This window comes from Lepus europaeus, chromosome 5, assembly GCF_033115175.1.
Source record: "Lepus europaeus isolate LE1 chromosome 5, mLepTim1.pri, whole genome shotgun sequence".
Classification (NCBI taxonomy): domain Eukaryota; kingdom Metazoa; phylum Chordata; class Mammalia; order Lagomorpha; family Leporidae; genus Lepus; species Lepus europaeus.
In genome coordinates this window covers 3,424,765-3,450,646 of record NC_084831.1, presented here as the reverse complement: position 1 = coordinate 3,450,646, position 25,882 = coordinate 3,424,765, and the positions used below count along the sequence as shown (strand labels likewise).

The following is a 25,882-nucleotide window of genomic DNA, read 5'->3' as shown; positions in this document are numbered from 1 at the left end:
TGGCCTGGGCTGGGCCAGGCCAAAGCCAGGAACCAGGAGCCAAGAGCTTCATCTGAGTCTCCTATGTGGGTGGCAAGGGCCCAAACACGTGGGCCATCTTCTGCTGCTTTTCCAGGCCATTACTGGGGAGCTTGATCAGAAGTGCTGCAGCCAGGACAAACCAGTGCCCATGTAGGATGCCCATGTCACAGGCAGTGGCTTTACCTACTATACCACAACGCCAGCCCCCAGCTTATGTTTTGTTGTTATTGTGTGTGTGTGTATATGTGTATGTGTGTGTGTGTTTTAAAGGTTTATTTATTTATGATTTGAAAGGCAGAGTTACAGAGAGGTGGAGGCGGGGGGTGGGGGGTCTTCCAGTCACTAGTTCACTCCTCAAATGGCCACAATGGCTGGAGCTGGGCCAATCTGAAACGAGGAGCCAGGAGCTTCTTCCAGGTCTCCCACGTGGGTGCAGGGGCCCAGGGACTTGGACCATCTTCTATTGCTTTCCCAGGCCACAGCAAAGAGCTGGATCGGAAGTGGAGCAGCCGAGACTTCAACCAGTGCCCACATGGGATGCCGGCACTGCAGGCAGCAGCTTTGCCCGCTGCGTCACAGCGCCAGCCCCTGCTTGTGTTTTCGCTGTTATGTCTAAGAAACTGTTGCCGAATCCATGGTGACACAGATGTGGGTCTATATTTTCTTTGAAGAGTTGTATGGTTTTAGCTTTTTACGTTTAGATGTCTGACCTATTTTGAGTAAATAGGTGTGGGTGAGGTGGGGGCCCAACTGCGTTCCCTTGCGTGGGGACACGCCTCTGTGTGTGACCGAGAAACAGGTTCTGAGAGCCAGCAGCTTCAGGGCTGAAGTCACAGCCTCCCCGCGCGTTGCTGCGCGCTTGGCCGTGGCTGCTCAGCCGTCACTGTTGAACTCTCCTTCTGAGGTTGTCTGTGTCTGACCCCGCGGACAGAAGCACAGGGCCGAACAATGCTGAAACTGCGGGACGGAATCCGAGGGCCTCACGTGGACAGGCCCTGCTCCACGAGGTCCCCATCCGTCTGTGCTCCTCCTCCTGAACGTGACTCCTACCCTGCCAGCCCTTGTGTCCCTGTCTCCCCCCTGCAGGTGTTCTGTGGCCTTGGCCTCTCCCACTGCAGGCAGCAGGCAGGCTCTCACTGTCCAGTCCTCCTGGGACAGGTCCTCAAGGGACACCTCGCTAGGGTCACGCCAGATGCCCAGACTCCTTTCTGCCCTGCCTTTCGCCTCTCAGAGGCTTGGGTTTGTGGCAGGCCAGGGGGCCAGCAGGCATGACTGAGACCGACTAATGTGGGTTTAAGCTTTGAGCATTGGGCATCAGAGATGTGAGCCAAATCAGAATTGTAGTCCACACTGGGGAGGAGGCTGTTAGAGCAGGAGGTGTATTCTCCTGGAGAAGGCATTGCTTTTGCAAAGCTGAAAGTGAAACAGTGTGCTGACAGCATGGTGGGTAGAGGGAGCCCTGTGCCCTGGGAGGCAGCGGCCACACCCGAGCAGTCTTCCTGGTTCACCTGGAGGCGCAGGTGTTGCCCTTGTTTTACAGATGGAGAAACTGAGGCAGACAGCACCAGCCAAAGAGTTCACCAGAATGCAGGCTGCTGGTCCTGAGTCCTTGACCAGGACAGATGCTCTGAAGGAGGGCATGAGGCAAGCCGCAGGGACAGCAGCACCCCCAGCGGCTGGGAAAAGCTTGCTGTAATTGGATGCCTCCCCAGTTCTAGTTTCTGAGTGGGTGGGATTACAAGTGGGGGTGGCCTCCCCCACTCAGCATGAGGCTGGGGAGTTCTCTGAGCCCACGGGGTGTCTGAAGGAGAGCGAGTCCTTGGTGTCTAGACGTCAGGGTGCTGCTTGGGTGCCCAGGAGTGCCTTCTGCCCCGGGCCTGGGAGAAGACCCTGTGGTAGCTGCCCCATAGGACGGGCCTGCCCCACCCCAGACCGTGTGTGGTGTGTGCTTTGCTGTCACCCGGAGAGAGGGAGCTGGAAATGTGTTGTCAGGGGTCCAGAGTCTGTCCTGTGACGGTCCACCTCCCCAGCAGCAGGGGCCGTGCTGCCCCATGCACCGGTGCACCTGCTGACAGCCCCCAGGCTTCCACCCCAGCCTCCCACTGAGGCTGTGAAATATCCCACCTGCTCTGGGCCGCCCACTTGCTCTGGTGCGAACTACTTAAGTGGCCTTAGCCTTGTGACTGGCGGCCACGATGTTTTAAATGACAGGGCTTCCGTGTGTGTGTGTGTGTGTGTGCGCGCGCGCTGTTTTGTGGCTGTGTCCACGCAGGTGTGGCTTGTCTTTGGAACTCAGCTGTCACAGCTGAGCTGCTTCTGGTGCTCTGGGGTGTCTCAGGGAAGCAGGTCCTGCAGGACTGGGGTTCTGGTCCTTCCTGTAGCGACAGGCAGGTGACACTTGTAAACTGGCCTGCTGTTTGCCTCTGACTCCTGTCCGAGTGGCGTCACTAGTCTTATTTCAGCGTATCCAAGTGTCATTTTTAAAACGGATTTTGTTTTTGTTTGCTTCCATGTACCTACTAGGGTTTCCCTGGTACTTAATAGAATATCAGCCCCCTCTACGCCACTCTGGCTGGAGGTCTTTGACTCTAATAAGTCTTTTTAAATCTCAAGAAAAAATATAGAACATTGAATAGAATTAATTGAAGAGTGTGTTTAGTTTTGTAGACATGGCCCAGCTGCTGCCCCAGGTGATGAAGGAGGCTCCTGCTGCTCTGTGCCCTCGGGGCCTTTGCTGCTGTGTGTGTGTGTGTGCATGTGTGTTGGGTCCCGGCCATGCTGACAGGTGTGCCGTGGCACTCCACTGTCTCCCTGATCTGCAGTTCCCTGTCATGTGCTTATTTGCCATCCATGTATTTTTTCTTTTATGAAGTTTCTCTCTAGGTCTCTGGCTCATTTTTATTTATTTTATTTTTAAAGGTTTGTTTATTTGAAAGGCAAACACACACACACACACATGCACACACAGGTGTTCCATTCTCTTGCTCCCTCCCCAAATAGCTACAACAGCCAGGTCTAGGCCAGGCTGAAACCAGCAGTCAGGAACTCCATCCGGGTCTCCCACGTGGGTGCAGGGGCTCATGCACTTGGGTCGTTTTCTGCTGCTTTCCCAGGTGCACTAGCAGGGAGCTGGATTGGAAGCGGAGCTGCTGGGACTTGAACTTGCACTCTGATATGGGATGCCATTGTGGCAAGTGGTGGCTTAACCAGCTGGACCACAATGCTGGCCCCTGGCCTGTTTTAAATTGGGGACTTCCTGTTGAGTTCTGGTGTTTTGGATATGGTTCTGTTAGCAGGTGTCTATCTCGTAAGTATTTTCTCCCAGTTGGTGGCTTGTCTTTTAATTCTTTTTCTTTTTTAAAGATTTATTTATTTATTTGAAAGTCAGAATTACAGAGAGAGAGGAGAGGCAGAGAGAGAGAGAGAGAGAGGTCTTCTATCTGCTGGTTCACTCCCCAGTTGGCTGTACCCGGCTGGAGCTGCACCAATCAGAAGCCAGGAGCCAGGATCTTCCTCCAGGTCTCCCACATGGATACAGGGTCCCAAGGACTTGGGCCATCTTCTACTGCTTTCCCAGGCCATAGCAGAGAGCTGGATTGGAAGTGGAGCAGCCAGGACTTGAACCGGCGCCCCTGTGGGATGCTGGCACTGCAGGCAGTGGCTTTACCCTTTCCCCACAGCACACCGGCCCCGTCTTCATTCTTGTGGCAGCGTCTTCCTCAGAGCCGAGTGGGCACTTGAGTGTTGTTCTTGGGCAGCTGTGACCCTGTCAGTGCCAGCCTGGCTCCTCTGAGTGTGAGCTCGGCCGCTTCCTCCGCCCGGCCGGCCCCAGCGGATCGCGCAGTGCTGCGGTTCAGCTGGTTACACTGACAGGGTTGGGGCTGGCCCTGGAGAATGCAGGCCTCATCCCGTGGGTTGGTTTGCTCTGGGCGTCTGAGCCCTACCTCCATGGAGGCACCTGCCAATGTGGCCTGTAGGTGGTGCTGTCAGAGCCCTGGCCCCTGTGGGGTAGAGGCTGTGTCCCCACCGGGACTCACCACACCCAGCGTCTTCACTCAGTGAGACTCAGGATGGCGTATTGACTCTGGAGCAGTAATTCTGGGTGGCGAGGGTCCCTGCCGGTCCCCGCAGGCGTGTGCCAGGGCTTCGGCGCCAGGCAGTGCTGGGCTCCTAGTGATTCCTCTGGGCTTTCTTCTCGGGCCCTGGGCCACATGGACACAGAGCCGGTGGCTGGAGCACTGGGCACACCCTGCTTCCAGCACTGGGCCATTACATGGAAAACCACTCCGGTATTTGTCTTTCAGCCTCTGTAGGGACGGGTGCTCCTGTCGGCTCCTGTGGGCACAAGCCAGCGGCGTGGTGGTCGTGTTAATTGTCGGTGTGTGCTTAGCCGTTAGATACTCTCCAACTGTTTCCAACGTGGTTGTGCTGTTTTGCGATTCCGGCTGCCATGGGAGTGAGAATTCCACTGGTCCATGTCCTTGTCAGCGCTTCGCTGTCTTCTGCATTTAGTCACCCTGATAGGTGTGTAGTAGGAGCTCTGTGGTTTTGTGTTTTCCTAACATCTAATGAATGCTATTTTTTTTTTTTTTAAGATTTATTGATTTGAAAGGCAGAGTTACCAAGAGAGGCAGAGAGAGCTCTTCCAGTCACTGCTGCAGTCCCCAGATGGCTGCAGTGCTGGAGCTGGGCCAGGCCCTCCGTGGGGGTCTCCCACCTGGGTGGCAGCATCCTGAGAACGTGGCCATCACCTGCTGCTCCTGCAGGAGCGTTAGCGGGGAGCTGGATTAGAAGCTGAGCAGCTGGGACCTGCGCTGGTGCCGTATGGGATGCCGGTGTGGTGGGTGGCAGCCTAACCTGCTCCACAGCGCTGGCCCCAAGTGTGTTTTTCTGGGCGTGTTTACAACCACCCTGTCTTGTCTTTGGAATGTCTGTTCAAGTCTTCTGGCTGTTTTAGGAAACCGGGTTGTTTGTTTTCTTATCGTCGCGCTTTGAGACACTTTTATGGAGCCTGGCTGTAAGCTCCGAGGGCTGAGGAGTGAGTCTGGGGAGCAGCATCAATGCCAAGTTCGCCGTCTGGTGGGCTAGGCTTGCCCTTCTCCCTCTCCTTGCTGCCTGCCTGCCTCTCCCCACCGGCCGTGGCCTTGGCCCCCTCCTTTTTAGGCTTTGCCCCCTTCAGATGCCGTTGGATGCTGTAGAACATGGTGACCCACCTCTCCCGGGAACGTGCACACTTGGGACGCTGCGGAACATGGTGACCCACCTCTCCCGGAACGTGCACACTTGGGACGCTGCGGAACATGGTGACCCACCTCTCCCGGAACGTGCACACTTTGTACGTTTCTGGGATGTTACCGCCCCCGAGCTAGTTCTGCTTCCTTTGTTTGAAGTGGAAATGGCACCGCCTGGCCTCCTGGCCCAGCAGTGTGTGTTTTTCTTTAGACTAAATTTGGGGAGTGCCTTCCTGGGGCAAGGGTTAGGTCCGAGGGCCCCGGCTGGATACCTCCCAGGCAGCCACCTGTCCTCTAGGGAAGAGCCTGCCTTTCCCCATAGCTCCGGCCTCCTGTTGTTGGCTGTTTATATTGAGGTGCCACTCATACAGCAGAGTTCCCCCGTCCACAGCGAATGGTCCCGTGGCCTTACGTCGAGATTGTGAGAGTGTGTTACCATCACCACTGTTTGATTCCAGATCATTTTCACCACCCCCAAATGAACCTGTGCCCATTAATGGTCACTCTCATTCCCCCAGCCCCTGTCACCTGCCCATCTACTTTGTCTCTTTGTAGCTAATTATTTATTTTTTTGATCTTTCTTTCTTTAAGATTTATTACTGAGACCAGTATTGTGGCACTGTAGGTTAGACCATGACCTATGACCATCTATGGCCATGGCCATCTTTTACTGCTTTCCTAGGCCATAGCAGAGAGCTGGATCAGAAGTGGAGCAGCCGGGACTCGAATTGGCACCCAATGGGATGCCAGCACTGTGGGCGGCGGCTTTGCCAGCCCCTGTAGTTAACTTCTTACGGTCCATTCAGCAGGTGTACACAGCACAGCTCTAATCTGCTCATTCACTCTCCAGATGCACGCAGTGGCCAGGCTGGGCTGGGGTCCCAGGACCGTGCTCCCGGTCTCCCACATGGTGACGGGGACCCGGTGGCTTGAGCCATTGCCACTTCCTCCCAGGAACTGCAGGAGCCAGAGCTGACATTGATCCCAGGTGCTTCGTTGTCTTTTTTTAAAAATAATTATTTATTTATTTGGAAAGCAGAGTTACAGAGAAGCAGAGGCAGAGGGGGGGAGGGAGGGAATGCGGGGTCTTCCAGTCTGCTGGTTCTCTCCCCAGATGATCGCAATGGCTGGAGCTGGGCCAATCCGAAGCCAGGATCCAGGAGCTTCTTCTGGGTCTCCCACGCGGGTACAGGGGCCCAAGGACTTGGGCCATCTTCCGCGGCTTTCCCTGGGCATAGCAGAGAACTGGATCGGAAGTGGAGCAGCCGGGACTCAAGCTGGCGCTCTAATACGGGGTGCCGGCTCTGTGGGCGGTGGCTTTACCTGCTGTGTCTCAGCGGGCATCTTCATTGCTCCGCCAGACGCCTGCCTCTGCTTCCTGTGACCTTGGCTCTGCCTGTTCAGGACTTTGCGTGGCAGCGCGGTGCCTTGGTGGGGGCCGTGTGGCTGGCTCTTTCCTCAGCAGGTGTCTGGTGGGGGCCGTGTGGCTGGCTCTTTCCTCAGCAGGTGTCTGGTGGGGGCCGTGTGGCTGGCTCGTTCCTCAGCAGGTGTCTGGTGGGGGCCGTGTGGCTGGCTCGTTCCTCAGCAGGTGTCTGGTGGGGGCCGTGTGGCTGGCTCGTTCCTCAGCAGGTGTCTGGTGGGGGCCGTGTGGCTGGCTCGTTCCTCAGCAGGTGTCTGGTGGGGGCCGTGTGGCTGGCTCTTTCCTCAGCAGGTGTCTGGTGGGGGCCGTGTGGCTGGCTCGTTCCTCAGCAGGTGTCTGGTGGGGGCCGTGTGGCTGGCTCTTTCCTCAGCAGGTGTCTGGTGGGGGCCGTGTGGCTGGCTCGTTCCTCAGCAGGTGTCTGGTGGGGGCCGTGTGGCTGGCTCGTTCCTCAGCAGGTGTCTGGTGGGGGCCGTGTGGCTGGCTCTTTCCTCAGCAGGTGTCTGGTGGGGGCCGTGTGGCTGGCTCTTTCCTCAGCAGGTGTCTGGTGGGGGCCGTGTGGCTGGCTCTTTCCTCAGCAGGTGTCTGGTGGGGGCCGTGTGGCTGGCTCGTTCCTCAGCAGGTGTCTGGTGGGGGCCGTGTGGCTGGCTCTTTCCTCAGCAGGTGTCTGGTGGGGGCCGTGTGGCTGGCTCGTTCCTCAGCAGGTGTCTGGTGGGGGCCGTGTGGCTGGCTCGTTCCTCAGCAGGTGTCTGGTGGGGGCCGTGTGGCTGGCTCGTTCCTCAGCAGGTGTCTGGTGGGGGCCGTGTGGCTGGCTCTTTCCTCAGCAGGTGTCTGGTGGGGGCCGTGTGGCTGGCTCTTTCCTCAGCAGGTGTCTGGTGGGGGCCGTGTGGCTGGCTCTTTCCTCAGCAGGTGTCTGGTGGGGGCCGTGTGGCTGGCTCTTTCCTCAGCAGGTGTCTGGTGGGGGCCGTGTGGCTGGCTCGTTCCTCAGCAGGTGTCTGGTGGGGGCCGTGTGGCTGGCTCTTTCCTCAGCAGGTGTCTGGTGGGGGCCGTGTGGCTGGCTCGTTCCTCAGCAGGTGTCTGGTGGGGGCCGTGTGGCTGGCTCGTTCCTCAGCAGGTGTCTGGTGGGGGCCGTGTGGCTGGCTCGTTCCTCAGCAGGTGTCTGGTGGGGGCCGTGTGGCTGGCTCGTTCCTCAGCAGGTGTCTGGTGGGGGCCGTGTGGCTGGCTCGTTCCTCAGCAGGTGTCTGGTGGGGGCCGTGTGGCTGGCTCTTTCCTCAGCAGGTGTCTGGTGGGGGCCGTGTGGCTGGCTCTTTCCTCAGCAGGTGTCTGGTGGGGGCCGTGTGGCTGGCTCTTTCCTCAGCAGGTGTCTGGTGGGGGCCGTGTGGCTGGCTCGTTCCTCAGCAGGTGTCTGGTGGGGGCCGTGTGGCTGGCTCGTTCCTCAGCAGGTGTCTGGTGGGGGCCGTGTGGCTGGCTCGTTCCTCAGCAGGTGTCTGGTGGGGGCCGTGTGGCTGGCTCTTTCCTCAGCAGGTGTCTGGTGGGGGCCGTGTGGCTGGCTCTTTCCTCAGCAGGTGTCTGGTGGGGGCCGTGTGGCTGGCTCGTTCCTCAGCAGGTGTCTGGTGGGGGCCGTGTGGCTGGCTCGTTCCTCAGCAGGTGTCTGGTGGGGGCCGTGTGGCTGGCTCGTTCCTCAGCAGGTGTCTGGTGGGGGCCGTGTGGCTGGCTCGTTCCTCAGCAGGTGTCTGGTGGGGGCCGTGTGGCTGGCTCGTTCCTCAGCAGGTGTCTGGTGGGGGCCGTGTGGCTGGCTCGTTCCTCAGCAGGTGTCTGGTGGGGGCCGTGTGGCTGGCTCGTTCCTCAGCAGGTGTCTGGTGGGGGCCGTGTGGCTGGCTCGTTCCTCAGCAGGTGTCTGGGTTCCTTGTGGTTTAGAACTGGCAGGGGCTTTGTTCCTGTTAGGACTGAGTCCCGTTCTCTCTGTCACCGGTGTTGGCCACCTGGCCCGTCTCCACCATCTGGCAGAGGCCGCTGTGGGCGCTGGCACACGTTGAGTGGCCCCGTTCAAGATGGTGTCTGGTTGGTTCACGGTGGGGAGCAGCACTGCACGGTGGTTCAACCTTGAGGTCGTTTACCTGCGAGTCCCCAGCATCTCTGTGGAATGCTGTGCGCGGCTCGGGCCAGCGTTGCCAGGCAAGACGGGTGCGTCCTGGTGCTTTGGGGCGGGTGGTGTGCCCAGGGCTGAGTGCAGGGGGAGCCAGGGTTGCTGAGGGTGGTGGGAATGCTCGCCCGTGGGCTGGGGCCAAGTCCAAAGGGCACGGCGTCGGGGGCCCAGGCCAGTGCTGCTGTTTCTGGACGGCCAGCACAGACCGGGGGACCATGCTCGTGCTGCGACGAGGCTCGTGCCTGACAGTCCTTGGGAAGGGCAGCGGCGAGGCCTGGCTTGGGGCGAGGGCCAAGCAGTGAGTCGGGGACCGAGAGGAGCTGTGGGGTTGTCGGGGTGGGGGCAGTGTGTCAGGGAGAAACCAGGTCTGTGTACCCAGGTGGGAGGAGTGGTGGCTCCGGGTGCTCTGTGCCTTGGGGGTCCTTCCTCTGGCTTGCACGTGACAGATGGACTTGACTGGACCTTGTTCACGGCCCTGGGGTCTCTGTAGAGTGCACCCAGAATACGCTTCTCTGTCCTGGTCCTGAGTGGTGTGGAAGCAGAGCTTGGGCCCTGATTCGAGGAGTGGAGTGGGAGTGGGGGACTGCCGTGGCCTTGCCTGCTGACCAAGCACAGGAAGACCCGGAGCACAGGACTCGGGACGGGGCTGGGCAGGCCTCTTCCTCGGGCATGGGTGTGTGGGGGTCTTTGGGAGCCTCAGTCCAGGGCTTCACTGTCGAGAAGTGTGGCCTGGGCCCTCTCCGCCCCGACTCCCCCCAGGGAGACACTTGTGGTGTGATTGCCAGGGCCCTGTGGAACCTTCTACCCTGGCCGGCTTCCCGGCATCCAGCATCCTGGGTTGGGGCAGCTCCGGGCTCCCTGTGGGACCCAGGCTGGTGGCGTCTGTCAGGCTAGACCAGAACTGTCTCTCACTCTCTCTGCTTATAGGTGAGAGGGCACTTGTACTTTCAGTAAGAATGTGCGTTTCCGGCTTCTGTCAGAATAGCCCTCCAAATCAGGAAGTCGTCCGGGACTGGCAGCTGGGTGGAGGCAAGGGAAGCCGGCCTTTGATAAGGGGCAGTCTGAGCGGGAGTGGCTGTTTGATAAGAGACCCTTTGGGCCCTGCGCCCTCACGCTCGGTGGCTGAGACTTGCCCCAGCCCTGGGCGTGGAGGACCTGGCCTGTGGCCCTCAGGTGCACCCGTTCATTCCTTAGGCCACAGCCTCGCCCGACTGAGTCTCTTCTGTGCCCGGTGCACACTCTGGCTGGGGGACTTGCATCTCCGCTGCCGGTGCAGGATTCCTGAGGGCGCTGCCTGCACAGGGGACAGCACCCCTGCCCCAGACCCTGTGATTGACGTCTGTGTTTCTAACGCCTGTGGAAGGGGAGGGGGCGTGCAGAAGAGGGCAGTACAGATGTGGGGGGAGCAGCTGGGGGTGCTCTGGTGGCCGTGCAGGGTGGAGAAAGTGCAGCGGGTTGCTGAGCTGCTAGACGGGCATGGTGGCTGAGTGCAGGCCCTACGGGGTGCAGAGAGGTGGCCCTTAGGAGGTTTTTTTTTTTTTTTTAATCTATTTAATTTATTTGAGAAGCAGAGCAACGGAAACAGGATAGATCTTCTATCTGCTGATTCACTTGCCAAATGCCTTCTACAGCCGAGCTGGGCCAGGCTGAAACTGGGAGCCAGGAATTCAGTCCAGGTCTTCCATGTGGGTTACAGGAAGACTTGAGCCATTGTCACTTGCTGCCTCCCAGGTTACACATTGGCAGGAAGCTGGAATTGGGAGCAGAGCCAGGACTCAGAACCCTGGCACGCAGATATGGGATGCAGGCATCCTGTGTGATGTCTTAACCACTAAGCCGAGTGCCCTGACCCCACCCCCACCACCCCCGAGGCTGGCTGCCTTCAGCCGGATGCAGGCTGACTGGTGGGGCCACCTTGCTGGCCGCGGCCTCCTGTCGGGGCTGTGTCTCAGGGGGCTCTGGAAAGCTGGCAGCGGGACCCGCGGGGGTCTGGCCTTGGCTGGGTACGGTCGGCGCTGTCGGCTGCACGGGCTGCAGACGGCTCCCGGAGGCTGCTCAGCTGCAGCACCCTGCCTTCCCCAGCTCCTGGCCCGGCAGCCGGAAGGGCTTGCAGGATTACTCACTTGTAATTATTTATAAAGTGCGGTTTCTATGACGACTGGCTTTTGGACGACACAGCTTCTTCCTGTTTAGATTGGGCAGCCCAGGAAGCCAGAGGGCGGCCCCCAGCCTGGCCTGTGGGGAGCTGGGGTGGGCCTGGGTCAGGCAGGGCTGACCTCTGGGAAGGATGAGGGGCTACGGGACACTGGCTGCGCTGTCCCCTTGCCTTACCCTGGGCCTGAGCCTGGCCAGTCCCAGCTGCCATGGCTTGTCCCAGCTCGGCAAGTACTGCTGGTTATGGCCTTGTCCAGGCTGTCTGGCCAAGGGGAGAAGACCTGTCTGAGGGACACGTGGAAGGGAGGGGGCATAGAGAGAGGGAAGGGGGCTCCTGTGCCCAGCAGGCTGGCTGGCGTCCTACAACCAGGGAGGTCAGCAACTTCCTACAACAGGAAGCCCAGTGCCCTGGTGACCTGGCCAGGGCTTTCGCCCACCAGGCTGAGGTGCCCAGGAGTGGTAGCAGCGGCCTTCTTTCCAGCCTCCCTCTTTTCCTGTCCAGCTGGGTTTGTTGGATGCTGCCATGCTTCCCGTGGCCTTGGCCCCAGAGAGCTGGGTCTCGGGTCGGCGGGCTCCTCCTTGGTGGCCACACCTGCGGCCTTCAGGTCCATTCCCCTGCCCCCACCAAAGATGTTTGTCCCTGGAAGAGGCCCAGTGTGAGCACCGGTTCCCCCCTCCCCACCGTGGTGAGCCCTCGGCTCATCTCCCTGCAGGGACGCCCCCGCCGCAGTCCTCAGTACCCAGGTGGCAACCCCCAGCCCTAGGCGCCGTCACTGAGCTGTGAGGTCAGAGCAGAGCACTGGCTTCTCTGGGTTGAGATTGAGTTCCAGCGGGAGAGGCCCAGGCGCCCCTGGCCCTGTCTGTGCAGGGTCCTTAGACCCGTGTGGGCTCAGTGGCCCTGCCTGTCGCTGGGTTGAGCTGACCATCCCTAGAGGACACTGTGTGCACGTGAGCCTGGCCTAGCCCCCGCCTTGTGCTGCCGGAAGTCCTCAGCTTTCACCGGCCGCGGTGGGGGCGTGGCTCCCCCTGGTTACCAGGCTCCCCAGCAGTGTCTCCACTTCAGCACTGATGGTGTTTTGTTTGTTTGTTTTGGTCAGAATCAGAGATACTGGCTTTACTCCCAGCTGGCTGTGGGCAGAGCAGGCAGGGTCAGTCCCTCTGGGGCAGCCGCCAGTGTCATTGCACAGGTGCTTGGCCTGGGCTGGCCAGGCCTGGGGCCATGGGAGCTGAGCCAGGCTTTGCTTCTGCAGCCATGGTTGCTGGCTTGGAGGCTTTCTTGTGCCACACATCACTGCCTGCTGGGGACAGAGGGAAGGCCTCCGGGCAGGGCCTGCATGCTTGGGGCGGGGGGGGGGGGGATGACAAATGACCGCAAACGGGGCTGTCTGAAGACAGCAGGAATTTACCTTCCCCCGGGGGAGGCTGGAAGTCTGAATCGGGTACTCCGGAGGCAGTGCTGCCTCTGCCTCTGCCGTTTGGAGGCCAGGCCGGGCACCTGCCCCTCTGCTCCTCTGGTCACGACTGCTGCAGGGCATCCCGGGACGAGTCCTGGCCGGTCCACAGTGCATAGACATGGAGAAGGCGTGCGGAGAGTGTGGGTTTTGAGCTGTGTTTTTGAAGAACTGTTAAAGGCCCCGATGCGCGTGTGGTCACCTGGCCCTGCTCTGTGCTTTGCTTGTTCCCACCTGACCATGCCTCCGAGAGTGCCCCTGCCCTGCTCAGGGCTGACCGGATCCCCCCTGTGGGTCTGGCTTCATTTCCCTTGTCCCCTAGTGAGGGACGCTTGGGAGCTGGCCCCCCTTCCACATGGTGATCGGCTTTGCAGTGAGTAGCTTTGAACCTGCCTGGGGTGGTGGATTGTGGGAACATCTGCAGGACAGCTCCTGGCTGAGGAGTTGCCGGTCAGCACCACCTGTGGTCTGGGGACTTGGACGGGCAGTGCCGGCCCCCGCCAGGCTCAGACATTGCTGGGACAGATGGATGCAGGCTGGGCAGTGGGAAGGGCCACGTGTGCCTGGCGAACAGTGGTGGCTTGGCAGGTGCAGCTTGGAGCCCTGCAGGGCGGTGGGAGATGAGGTGGGGAACGTTCTGGATCCCTGAGGGCTTCCAGTGCCTCACTAGGGAGGAGGGCAGATCTGAGCAGATCCTGTTTAGGAGGTCACTCCTGGGGCAGCAGGAGCCCGGCGAGGCAGGACCTGGGTAGACGTGCTCCCCACCCCGAGCCCGGTGACCTCCCTGCACGCTTGGTGGCTCCGGCTCTGACTTTCTCCTTCCAGGATGGAATCCAGGTGGTCCCGGGCCTGAGGCCTCCTGTGAGCTCATGTCTCCTCTGGCCGTCCCTCCCCTCCCCCAGCGGCCTGGTGCCCCCTTGTCCTTGCGATCCCTTGTTCCGCTCCCCCTCCAGCCCTTGGTCAGGATGGCGTCACTTCCTCTGAGAAATTTTCCAGAGTCTGGGATTGACTCTTTGACGCGTGTTTGCTCTGCTCCCTCAGGACCTCATCATCCTCTTGTTGCCAAAGCGGAGGGAGTGCTGCTGGGGGGCCGTGTCTGCCTGGGTCAGCCGCAGGCCTTGGCGTGGCTTGCTCATCCTGTGACGACTGGACAGATGTGGTTCTGACCCGGGTGGGGGCTGTGGTGAGTCAGTGGCCATGGCTACTGCTGGCCGCGAGGCCCAGGCCGCGGGTGGTGAGGGCAGCCGCAACCTCCTGCCTTCTCTGAAGCAGAGGCCAGAGGGCGGGGCTGGCATTCGCAGAGGGGTCAGCAGGGGGCCAGTGGGTCGGACGTGGTGGTGCCACTTCAGCTGGCCTGGGCGCTGTGGCATGTATTTCAGTTGGGGAGATTTCGCACCGAATGATGGATCTCTAGCTTTTCTTGAAAATCCACAGCTCCGGCGTCCTGGACGTGGCTCTGAGTGAGGAGCCACACGTCCCTTCCCGCACACGCCTACCTGGCCGGGGTGGCTTGGCCTCGAGCAGGCATGGGGGTGGACTCTGGGGAAAGTGAGTTGAAGAGGGGCCTGAGACAGCACCTGGGCAGCTTGTAGGGTCTGGGGTCTGGGTGCTGCCTGGCAGCTCCTGAGCTGTTTGGGAGGAGAACAGATAGCACCGGGGAGGGCCTGGCAGCCGGCTGAGGAAGGGAGGGATCCATGCCCGGGCCAGCCTCTCGTTGCAGCCACTGGGGGAGGCAAGGGGGCACCTGGGGTGGAGGTGACTATGGCAGAGGCTGTCATAGGAACAGGGCCCTGGGGAGAGGCTGGGCCTGGACTGACTGCTGAGGCTGTGCCCTGGGTGGCAGGGCCCCAAGCACTTGGGCCATCTTTTGCTGTTGCTCCCAGGCCGTTAGCAAGGAGCTGGATGGGAAGTGGCGCAGCCAGGACACAAACCGTGCCCACGTGGGATGCCAGTGTCACAGGCAGTGGCTGTACCTGCTGTGCCACAGCGCTGGCCCCAACCCCTCACGCTAAACCTCCAGTGCAGGCCCTGCTTCAGCCTCGGGTGCTGGTCCTGGCTTCCTGTCTTGGGCCACCCTCCTCACTTCCTTCCTTGGTACCCACAGGGTGCGAGCACCCCCCCCCCCCCGTGGCCTCTGGTCTGCATTTCCTCCCGCTGGCCCGGCAGCATCGCTGGGGGCCGGGCTGGCCTGTGCACCCCCCCCCCCCCAGACTGGCAAAAGATGGCTGGGAGAGGTAACTCAAACTTGCAAAAAAACCCGACTCCTCCAGCTGCCCACGATGCTGAAGAGACAGCAGGCCCGGGGGAGGTGGCCCTGCCCAGGGCGTCCAGCCTGAAAGGGCCCTCACTGCATCGGACCGCAGTGGCCGAGGGCTGGGAGTCCGCCTGCGACGACCCCGCTCCCTGGCCCTGGGCCGCCTCGCGGCTGCTCAGCACACGTGCACATGAAGCAGGTGAAGGGACAGAGACCGTTTCCCGCGCCGAGCAGGAAGCTGCCGGCCAAGGGGACGTCCCCGTGGAGAGACGCCTGACTCTGGCAGCGCCTTGGCGCAGAGAGGGCTCAGCACAGGTCGCGGACCCACTGCTGCGTCCTCCTGCCTGCGTGGGTGGGCACAGGGCTCCCCAGCGCACCAGCAAGGGGCCGAAGACCTGCACCCTGCAGGTGAGCGTGCTGGCTGAGCTGGTGCGAGCTGTTAGGGTGGATTCCAAAGTCAGCAATGCTGGGCTCTGCAGCCCCTGGGGAGGCCTCGTCCCAGGTCCAAACTCTGGCTCGTGCTGCCGAGCTGAGGCCGAGGGTGAAGAACCCGCCGCGACAGGGCTGTTGTAGCATCGTGGGTGAAGCCGCTGTGTGCAGCACTGGCATCCACTGGTAGGGTCCCAGCTGCTCTCGTCCAGCTCTCTGCTGTGGCCTGGGAGAGCAGTGGAGGACGGCCCAAGTGCCTGTGCTCCTGCGCTCATGTGGGAGACCCGGATGGAGCTCGTGGCTCCTGGCGTTCTGCCAGGCCCAGCCCTGGCCATTGCAGCCACCTGGGGCGTGAACCAGCGCATGGAAGATCGACCTCTCTCTCTCTTTCTCTCTATTTCCCTCCCCCCTCCCTCGCCTCCCCCCCTGCCCCGTAACTCTGCCTTTCAAATAAATCAATCTTTTTAAAAAATCACTAGGTTCCAATTGGCAATTTTTGAAAAAAGGGAATGGCATCTCGGCTCTCTCTTGGAGCTTCTGCCCTGACAATCTTAGCGAGGAGGGAGAAACGCCGCCGGGCCCGTGCTTTGACTGCGGGGTGCCGGCGGCCGCTGAGCGGTGCTGTTGTCTGTGTCCTTCGTCTCCCGCAGTCCAGTGAGGCGCTGCTGCTGTTACGCCCATTTGGGGGGCAAGGCGGTGAAGGAGGGCTGGGGCTTGCCCAGGTCACGCAGCCGGCAGGGGCGGAGTGGGGATGACCTCTGGGTCTGCCTCGGGCAGCCTTCTCGCTGCTCTCGCAGACCCAGAGAAGAGCTGGTCCTTGCCCCACGCCAGCCCAGGCGAGCACTGGAACCGCAGGCATGTGCTGTGGCCCGTCCCCCATCTCTGGGCCCGAGGCTGCCAGGCTCGGCCAGGATCGCCCACGCAGGAGTGGTCAGCGGGCTTGTGTCACTGCTGGCGCCCACTGCGAGGGTGAAGCCCTTCCTCTTTGGGGAAGGGAAGAGGTGTTTTCGGTTTTCCTGTCCGGGCTGGCGGGTGGGCAGGCGGCAGCCCGGGGCCAGTTCCCCACAGGACCCAGAGGTCTGGGTGCTGTGGCTCCTTTGGTGAAGCTGATGGCCCCAGGAATCTGCTTCTGGAGGTCACAGTGTGTCACAGTGTCACCTGGTGAGCCTGGCTTGTGCCCGCCTCGGAACCCAGAGGGGTTGGTATGCGGGGGACCCTGACCGCTGAGCTGCCGCCTGTCTCGGCCTGTGGCTTTGTGGAGTCTTCGCCGTCAGCGTGCACAAGCCTGGGCAGGCTGGGTGCCTGGAGCCCCAGGGGGAGAGAATCCCCTGTTCCCCGCTCTCTCCCACGGGAAGGGGTCGGCAGAGTCCCTGTGTGTGGCCCTGTTGGACCAGCACCTGGCCCGCCCCACACACACAAGGCATGTGCTCCCCTGAGCCCTCGTCCTCCTTGCTGGTCCCTGTGCACCCGTGGTTGCTTCTTCCGGGCCCTCACCCCTCTTCTCCCTGCTCTGCCCTAGGATCATGCGGCCCGATGACGCCAACATCGCTGGCAATGTCCACGGAGGGACCATCCTGAAGATGATCGAGGAGGCAGGGGCCATCATCAGCACCCGGCACTGTAACAGCCAGAACGGGGTAAGCGGCTGGGCCCTCCCCTCCCCCCCGGGCCAGGCTCCCAGGGAAGATGCCGGCCGCTGAGGCTTAGGACGGCGTTCCTGTGCAGCCAGGCCTAGAGCCTTCCCCTCCTTGCCCACTGGGCCTCGGGGGCTTCTGGAGGCCCCGGCCCACTCAGCCTGATCGGGTCCCCTGGGAGTGAGGCTTGGTTTTGGCCTTGGTGAGGGAAGTAGGAAGCCATAGGAGTGGGGGCTGCGAGCCAGCTGACCCTTGTGCCACCCCAGCGTCCCTCGTAGCCCTCCCAGGGCCACCTCTTGAGGCCTGTTGGTTCGGTTCTGATCAGAAGCACACAGGCTTGTGCGGGGCGGCCATGGGTGGTGATGGCAGAGGTGCGTTGTCAAACAGCCCTGCACCAGCCCTGCGCCTCGGCTGCTTCCTGGTTCTGGGTAGCAGTGTCTGGGCTGAGGCTGTGCCGCGGAGGCAGCCCCCTGGCTGGGGTCAAGGGCAGGGAGTCCGGGTAGAGCTGCAGACATGGAGCTGTCGTCTCCTGCCAGCCCCCAGGACACAGGACCTGACATTCTCCCTGAAGGCCAGCCAGGGCTCGAGAACTTGTCCTTGTGGGTGGGCGGGGGCCTGCCCGACAGTGGCATCTTGGGGCCACGTGGCCTCTGTGGCCTGCAGGCTCATCCTGAAACCCGCTGTGATGTCTCTTCTGGGCATAGGGGGTGGATTCCGTGCCAGCTGAGGGGTGGTGAGAGAGGGGGAGAGTGTGTGATGAAGCACCCCTCGGTGGGGCGCCGTGGGTCTAGGCTCAGTTCCCTCTACCGGGCGGCCACGTGTGGAAGCAGGAGCAGAGAGGTCCCAGGGGAGGTGTCCTTAATTCTGGCCGGGCCAGCCTGGCGAGGTGGAGACAGTGACGAGCTGCCCAGTCTGCAGCGGCAGCCACGATCGGGCGCAGGCAGATTCTGTGTCTGGGGCCTGGATGGCGCCTTCTTGCTGGGTCCCCGTCTGGTGGAAGGGGCTGGGGAGCGTGCCAGGGCTCTTTTCACAAGGGCACCCGTCCCAAGAGGGCTGCCCCCAGGACCTGATCACCTCCCCAGAGCTCCACCTCCAGTACTCTCGCCTTGGAGGGAGGCCCAGCCTAAGGATCTGGGGAGATGCAAGCTTCCAGGCCACAGCACGCGGGTTCAGCCTGAAACAGCAGGCAGCCAGCCGTCTTCCAGGAGCGAATCGCGAGCGTGCCTGTGTGTGGCCTGTGTGGCCTGTGTGGGCATGTGTAGGATGAACCCATCCAGGGTGAGTGTTGGGGTGGACATAGTTGTGGGGGAGTGGGAGTGGGTTGGCTGGGATCCCCTGCGAGGGGGACTTACCTACCTGGTGGCCAGGAGTCAGATGTACTTGGGAGAGAAGGCCTGCCCTTGAGTGCATTCAGAGAGCGCCCTCTGGTGGCCGTGGGGAGGGAGGGCCTGAGTACTCAGGTCCCTAGGGCACCCTTCAAGAGCGAGCCAGTGAGGGCCCCAGCAGGCCCTGGGTGATGTCCCTGGGGACAAGGGCAGGCGCTCTGGGTTTAGAACCTAGGCCTGGCTAGAAAGGACGGACTTTGGCGGGCAGAGCCCCCAGGGTGAGGAGCCAGGGAGAGGGGGAGGGCCGCCAGTGGCTGTTGGGAAACACAAGCCCTCTGCAAAGCTCTGCAGAGCCCTGGGTCATGCAGTTCTCACGACCCCCGAGACAGATCTGTTGTTTCTGTTAGCCCCACTGCACAGGTGAGGAGGCCAGCACGGAGGCTGGATACTTGCTTGAGGCCGCGTGGGGACCTGGGCCTGGAAGGACTGTGCTGGGAGCCCTGGTCCCTCCCGGCTGCCGCTCTGAGCCTGGGGGTGCAGGAGGGGCTGTTCTGACACTGGCGTGGGGAAGCCCCCAGGCTGCAGGTCCCAGCATAGCGTTCGCCACGTGTGGAGCTCGGGCAGTCCTGTGAGCTCAAGGCAGTCCCAGCACATGAGGTGATAACCCTGGGTGCTGTGGCTGGGGGCTGGCCTCCGAGGGGCCATGCGGGGGTCCTGGGTGGGGCAGGAAGCACCGCCCGTCCACAAACCCCTGGTGGTGTCATTATCTTTGGGTTTACTTAAAAAAAAAAAGATTTATTTATTTGAAAGAGTTACAGAGAGAGATCTTCCATCTGCTAGTTCACTCTGCTGGCTGCAATGGGCAGGGCTGGGCCACGCTGAAGCCAGGAGCCAGGAGCTTCATCTGGGTCTCTCTCATGGGTGACAGGGGCCCAAACACTTGAGCTGTCTTTCGCAGCTTAGCAAGGAGCCGGACAGGAAGTGGAGCAGCCGGGACTGGAGCTGGTGCCTGTGTGGGATGTGTGTGTTGCAGGCAGCAGCTTAACCTGCTGCACCACAATGCTGTTCCCTACTTTTTTCTTTTTAAGATTTGTTTATTATTTGAAAGATAGAGTCACAAAGTGGACAGGAGGGAGTGAGGGAGAGAGAGATTGTCCACCACTGGTTCATTCCCTGAGTACCTTCAACAGCTGGGACTAGGCCAGGCCAAAGCCAGGAGCTTGGAAGTCCATGTGGGTCTCCCACGTGGGTGCAGGAGCCCAAGCACTTGGGCCGCCTTCTCTTGCTTTCCCTGGCACAACAGCAGGGAGCTGGATTGGAAGTGGAGTTGCCTGGACTCAAACCAGCACTCATCACAGGTGGTGGCTTAACCCTCTGAGTTACAACACCAGCCCTCTGTGGCTTTTCTTTTTCCCAAAGAAGATTCATTCATTCATTCATTCATTCATAAGGCAGAGAGGAATCTTCTGTCCACTCGTTCATTCGTCCGGTACCCACAATACCCAGGTTAGAGCCAGGCCAAGGCCAAGAGCCAGGAGCTCCATCTTGGTCTCCCACGTGGTGGCCAGGGCCCCAGCACCTGGGCCACTGCTGACCGCCCAGGCGCATCAGCAGGGCGCTGGATCAGAAGTGGAGCAGCCGGAGCTGAGACCAGGGTTTGGAGCTGAGAGCAGTGGCCTAGCCTGCTGTGCCACAACGCCAGCCCCGCGTCCTGTGGCTTTCACAGCACAGTGTCGGTCCCCCTGGGCTGGCCCTGCCTGCGTGCTGGCTGGGCGGCCCGGCTTGCTTTTCCTGCAGTGTCCCTTCCCTGGGTAATGGCCCCTGCAGCCTGTGGTCACTTGGGCTTCACCTGGAGCCTCCTTGTCCCTGCCTCGCCCTCACGTTCACCGGCTCCGGCTCCGAGCTCTGCCCGCAGGCTTCCACGGGCTCCGGGCTCTGCCTGGCAGCCCTGCCGCTGCCCTCATCCCTCCTGCTGCTGGTTCGCACTTGTGCTGCCGTGCAGCCTCCCGACAGCTCGCCCTGCTGGGCCTCGCCCACCTCGTCTGTTCTCAGCAGTGGGCAGCGGCAGAGCGCATGGCCCCCAGCCCAGAGCCCTCAGTGTCTCCCGACTTGCTCCACACAGGCGCCCCTCCCTGTCTCCTGCGTCTCTTCTGAACGCTCCCCCTGCCTGCTGCTTCGTGAACTTGTCAGGTGCCTTCCTGCCTCAGGGCCTTTGCACTCACCCTTCCCCCTCCTTCTGTCTCTGCATGAACATGGTGTCCAGCCAGGCCTCGCTGATGGCCCGGTGCGCTCGCTGCCCCCGGCCGCTGTCTGCAGCACACGTCCCTGCTGCCCTGCTTGCTGCTGTTGATGTAGCTGTGCGCTCTGTGCTCTGCTCACCCCACTGGAGCGTAGGTTCCCTGGGGGCGGGGACTTCCACCTACTGCGTTCAACATTGGTCCATACACGCGGGGCTCCCAGGAGACGTCTGCTGAATTCAGGATCCTGTGGCCAGGGGCCGGCGCTGTGGCGTTGACATCCTAAAGCGCCAGCATCCCATAGGGGCGCGAGTTCAAGTCCCGGCTGCCCCACTTCTGATCCAGCTCCTGCTGATGGCCTGGGAAAGCAGTGGAAGATGACCCAAGTGTTTGGGCTCCTGCACCCGCGTGGGAGACCTGGAAGAAGATCCTGACTCCTGGCTTCTGCCTTTGGATCGGAACATTGCTTCTCTTCTTTAAGATTCTAACCCGGGGGAACTAAGTTCAGGGCTCATAAGTTGCCTTCCAACCTGGGCAGAGCAGGCGTGAGGCCACCCCGGCATCCTGTGGGCACCGTTCGGGGGCTCCTTCCCTGTGGCCTGCGCTGTCCTGTCTGTGCTGCGGGACAGTGCGCCCAGCATTGCCACGTGAGCGTCTGACCCCCCAGGGGGCCCTTGACCTTTGTCCCCATCACACAGCTTGCGGGTTGGGGGGGGGTCTCAGCTCAGTGTCCGTACCCCCCGCCCCAGCCCTTTCCTTGCAAGGTCTGCAGAGCCATTGCCTTGTTGGTGTGCAGCTTACCCGGGTCCCACTCAGCCCCCCCCCAACCCGGGTCCGTGACCGCCCAGTATGCAAGCTCCGCCTCCCCAGGCTGAGGTCCCCCCCGGAAGTGTGGAGGTGCGAGGCTGCCACTGCCAGTCAAGCCGCGGGGGTGTGTCCCGCGCTGGCGAGCGGTGAACGGCAGCCCACAGGCCCTCCCCCTTGTCTGCCTGGCTCCAGGGCGCTCCTGCCTTTCCCACTTCTGCCAGTGGGTGGTGCCAGAGCCCCGCAGGTTTCTGTGGGAGTGACAGTCCGATCCCGCCCCAGCTGGAGGGTCACTTGCTGGGGTCTGGCGGGGTGGGGGTGGGGAATAAGTGCCTGTAAATCAGAGTGGGGGAGGCGCAGGCTGTCAGGCCAGCTTCACCCTGGACAGCCCCTGTTGCCTCACTGAGACCCATCTCTGGCCATCACAGGAGCCCTGAGACTTCCCTGGGAGAAGGTTAGGAAGGGGGTCCCCAGCCATCCCCCCAAGAAGCAGGCTCTGGGTTTGGGGGGTTGGCTGGGAATTTGCGTGTTTTTCCAGAGCCAGGTGGGAGAGCAGGGACCCCCACACCAGGTCTGTGATGACCACCCCAGCTCTGTGTGATGACCGCGTGCAGTATGTCTCACCTCTCAGCCCTGGTGACAGCGCTGTGAGCATGAACCTGACGCCAGAGTCGTCACGGGCCCCCAGGCCCCCACGTGCTCCCCGCCCAGTGCAGGGGTAGCCAGGAATGCCTTGGTCTTGCTGCCAATGAGCGGAATGGGCAGTTTCCATCAGGAAGTTGTGAAAGTGGTCAGCGCTCCATTAGGACATGAAGGCCCACACGCCCAGTCTCAAACACAAGACTGTCCCTTGTCGCTCAACTTGGCAATGACGCGTCATGCAAGGGAAGCAGAGAGAAAGGCGAGGGAAGTGTCCCAGGGGCCGTTGTTGTCACCCCACGTGTAGGTTGGGATGCTGAGCCCCAGTGCGATGGTGTCAGGGCCTTAGGGGGTGACAAGGTCACGCGGGAGCTTCGCAGATGGGACTGGTACCCTCGTGGGAGGAGACCCAGAGAGCAGTGTGGCCTCGTCTGCCAAGCGAGGACACGTGCAGGTGCCACTTTGAGCCGGGGATGGGCCTGCCCCAGACGCCCCACCTACCAGCACCTTCATCTTGGGCTTCTCGGCCTCCAAAGCCGTGGGAGATAAACTTCTGTTGCTTGTAAGCCACCGAGTTCATGGCCAAGTTCATGGCCAAGTTCACAGTGTTTCCTCCGAGCAGCCTAGATAGCACAAGCAAAGCAGAGCGAGAGAGGGAGGCAGAGTGTGGCGCGTCCACATGCGGGAAGCCCCAGTACCCCCGTGTGGTCTGATGGGACGCCAGGAGCTGGCCACCTGGGGCCCTGGGCTGCTGGGGACAAGGTGATCAGAGGCAGGTCTTTGGTGCCTTTTGAATTTTGAATCGAGAGGGGGTCACCGTCTTGAAGGATAAATAAGGTTTAGATTGGAAAGTGGAGCAGCGCTTGCACCGAGCGTGTCGCGCGGCAGGCTGTTTCTTCCTGCGTGGAGTGAAGATCAGGATGAGAACGGGTATATTTAGCTTTTGCACAAACATTCAGGACTAAAGCTGTGAAATACGGAGCCGGGCAAGTGAACAAATGAGCTGACACAACTCCTGTTCTTAGGAGAAAGCCTGGAAAGAAGGATCCCGAGAGGCACTGTGCTGTGTCTGGACTGGAGGCGTGAAGCTCCCTCCCTGTCCGCTCTCCTCTCCCTCCCAGGACTCCCATGGTGACTGTGCGGTCTCACACACGTGACACGCGTTTGTTATGGAAGGATTGGAAACCGGACAGAGCCCACCGCCCAGAGCACAGCCCCACCCCCACCCCGCTTGGGCACCCGCCGTGGAACTCACCGGCGCTCTTGAACCTGGGCTGTCGATAACTTGCACTGATTCGCCGTGGGGGTCAGAGTGGAGTGCAGGTGCATCTCTGGGTAGGGCGGCCGGGCTGGGTGGGGCTGACCGTGCCTCTGGTCTTCACAGGAGCGCTGCGTGGCTGCCCTGGCCCGGGTGGAGCGCACCGACTTCCTGTCACCCATGTGCATCGGCGAGGTGGCCCACGTCAGCGCGGAGATCACCTACACGTCCAAGCACTCGGTGGAAGTCCAGGTGAACGTGATGTCCGAAAACATCCTCACAGGTAACTTCCGGTGCTTCTCGCTGAGGCCACGGCAAGGAGCGCCGTAGGGTGGCCTCCCCAATGCCCGTTGTCCCCTGTGAGCAGATACCCCTGTCCCGCCATTCTGCAGGCGGGAAATGGCACACCGTAAGCCAGGGTCATACTCCCAGAGCAGGATTCAAACTGCCCGTCAGCCCCGGCCCTGAGTGCGAAACTGCCTGCCTGCCTTCCCAGGCCATCTCATCGGAGGCAGGGCTGGGAGCTGGCTGGCGTGTAACTTGCCCTCTGGCCCCAGCGCCGGCTCACCTGGGCCTGCTCACCGTCTGGAGGCCACGGGGGCATTCTCCCCGTGGAGGATGCTGCCTGTGCTGGGAGGGCCACCCTGGGCCCCCAGCGACCCCTAGTGACCCCCAGGCTGAGCAGAGCTCACTGGGCCAAACTTTGCCTCCAGATCCATCTGAACCTTCGCCTCCTTGGCCATGGTAACCATGGAAACGCTTTCTTCCCACTCAGCGCCGCAGGAGAGCCAGGCTTGTCCTCACTGGCTCACACGCTTCTTTTTATAACCCGCCTGGGCATGGGGAGGCAGCCTCTGCTGTGCCCGCCACCCTCGCTGCCACCTCCCCGCCCCAGGCCCGCCGTCAACCCACAGGGGCTTGAGTGTCCTTGTCCCTGATGGGCCTGGGGCACGGTTATCTGTCTGGAACATTCACTGACCTCCCAGGGTGGGCGATTAGGCCAGGTAGCTGAGCAGGGCCTGGGGTGGAGGGCGATTGGCACGCCCGTCTCTGCGGGTCCACGGCCAGAGCCAGGTTCGTGGCAGGTGCCTCCCGCACCACAGCGACCTTGCCTTATCCCATGCCTTTGCTCTTCGCTCATCGGGACTGGGGCCCATCACTGCGGCAGGCCCGGTGCAAGGGGACCCCCCATCCTGCGCACTGTACGGCTCAGCCTGGGTGGGCAGCATCCCGCAGAAGAGGGGAGGCTGCTGCTCTCTCTGCAACTCCGGATTTTCATGTGTGTTTGTTGATCGCCATTTCAGCTGGGGGGAAGGGTCCGCTCTGCTGGTTGCCCGGCGTGGAAGCCCCTTGCTGGGGTGGGAGAGCTCAGAGAAGGCGCGGAGCCTGGCAGACACACGGCGTCTGCACTGCGCAGGGTGGGGCAGGCAGGGAGACAGGGCGGCGTCTGCGGACTTTGAGAGGGGGTCCCACAGCAGGGAGCCCTCCAGCCCCACGGTCAGCGGTGCCAAGGTTGAGGTTCCCGAGCCAGGTCCTGAACTGCTGCCTCCTGGCAGCTGTGAGGAGTGAGTGAGGCCATCAGGAGGAGCTGGGCTTCCGTGCTGAGCGCGTCGGGTCCCAGGCAGGGTTTGACCAGAGCCACAGGAGCTGCCTCACTGGGAGCATCCCTTTGCTCTGGGAGGCCAGAGTGGACCTCGAGGCAGGAGGCTCTTACCAGGGGCCTGTGTGCAGGAGGGCTCCGGAACAGCTCTCTGCCTGGCCGTCTCTGCCTGGCTCCGCTGCCCCCACCGCCACCAGTCGCAGCCCACGGCCTCTTCCCTCCCCTTTCCCCCCGAGGGCGAGGGATCGGCTTTGGGGAGCAGAGCTGGTGCTCTGACTGCTGCAGCCGTGCAGCCTCCTGGGACTTCGGCGAGGGCTTCGTTACCCACGGAGGCAGCACCTGGCCGGCAAGGCCCAGCCTCGGCCCAGGGCCGTGGGCCGTGAGGCCTCTGCCCCGCGGGGCTTGGAGCCCTGCTGTGGCTGTTCTGCATTTCTTGGTCATCTTGCCCCAGGGCCCACGACTGTAGGGCTGTACACCTGTTTCTTGTCTTTTTTAAAATTATTTCCATTTCGTTTGGAAGCCAGAGACAGAGATCTCCCGTCCACTGGTTCACTCCTCAGGTGAGTGCAACAACCAGGCCGGGCCAGGCCAAAGCCACGAGCCAGGAGCTCCATCTGCGTCTTCCATGCAGGAAGTAGTGACCCAAGTACTTGGGCCATCACCTGCTGCCTCCCAGGGGGCGCACTGCAGGACGGGGTGTGCGTTCCAAGCGCTGAGCCAAACGCCCCCGCCCTCCAGTCTGTGATGGGGTGGACTCTCACCTCTGCTTCTCTCCTCGCCTCCGCTCACCTCCACCTCTGCTCTGAGCCGGGCTCTGTGGTTCCTCCAGGCTCTTCTCTCTCCCCTTGTGTGTCTCTTTCTGCTTGTGGGTTCCCTTGAAGGCCTGGCTGGTGGCTACCTGGCCCATGCAGTACCCCCAATGCCAAGAGCTGAGCCTGGCACACAGTGGGCATCCAGCCAACCCTGGCCGATGGGTGAGTGACCTCTGACGGCGGGGTGACTGAGGCTGGAGGGGCAGAGACACGCTCAGGGTTCTGTGTCCCGCGATCTGGGCCAAGCCGCCTGTCGCGAGGGCGGACACCCACAAAGCGCTGCCTGGAGCCGCTCATTAGTCTCCTGCCACTGTCCACGTCTTAGGCTAACTGGGCCGTGAGTGCTGCGAGTTGCTCCATAAAACCCTGGAAGCTCATGGATTTCGGGGAGGGTTTGGTGCTGGAGTTGCTGCAGCCGGTTTCGCTCAGTGGTGGGGAAGTGCAGTTCGCGCGTGCGCCTCCTGCTCCAC

The 25,882-nt window shown here is 61.6% G+C and overlaps 1 protein-coding gene across 1 annotated transcript in view; it reads left to right on the top strand.

Annotated features, from left to right (window-relative positions):
• The window catches only part of ACOT7 (acyl-CoA thioesterase 7), a 100,553-nt gene that overhangs the window by 14,584 nt on the left and 60,087 nt on the right, over positions 1-25,882 (top strand). The window contains exons 2-3 of the mRNA XM_062190351.1: positions 16,623-16,740; positions 23,127-23,283. Coding sequence (XP_062046335.1) covers positions 16,623-16,740; positions 23,127-23,283 — 275 coding nt within the window. The remainder of the gene's footprint in view (positions 1-16,622; positions 16,741-23,126; positions 23,284-25,882) is intronic.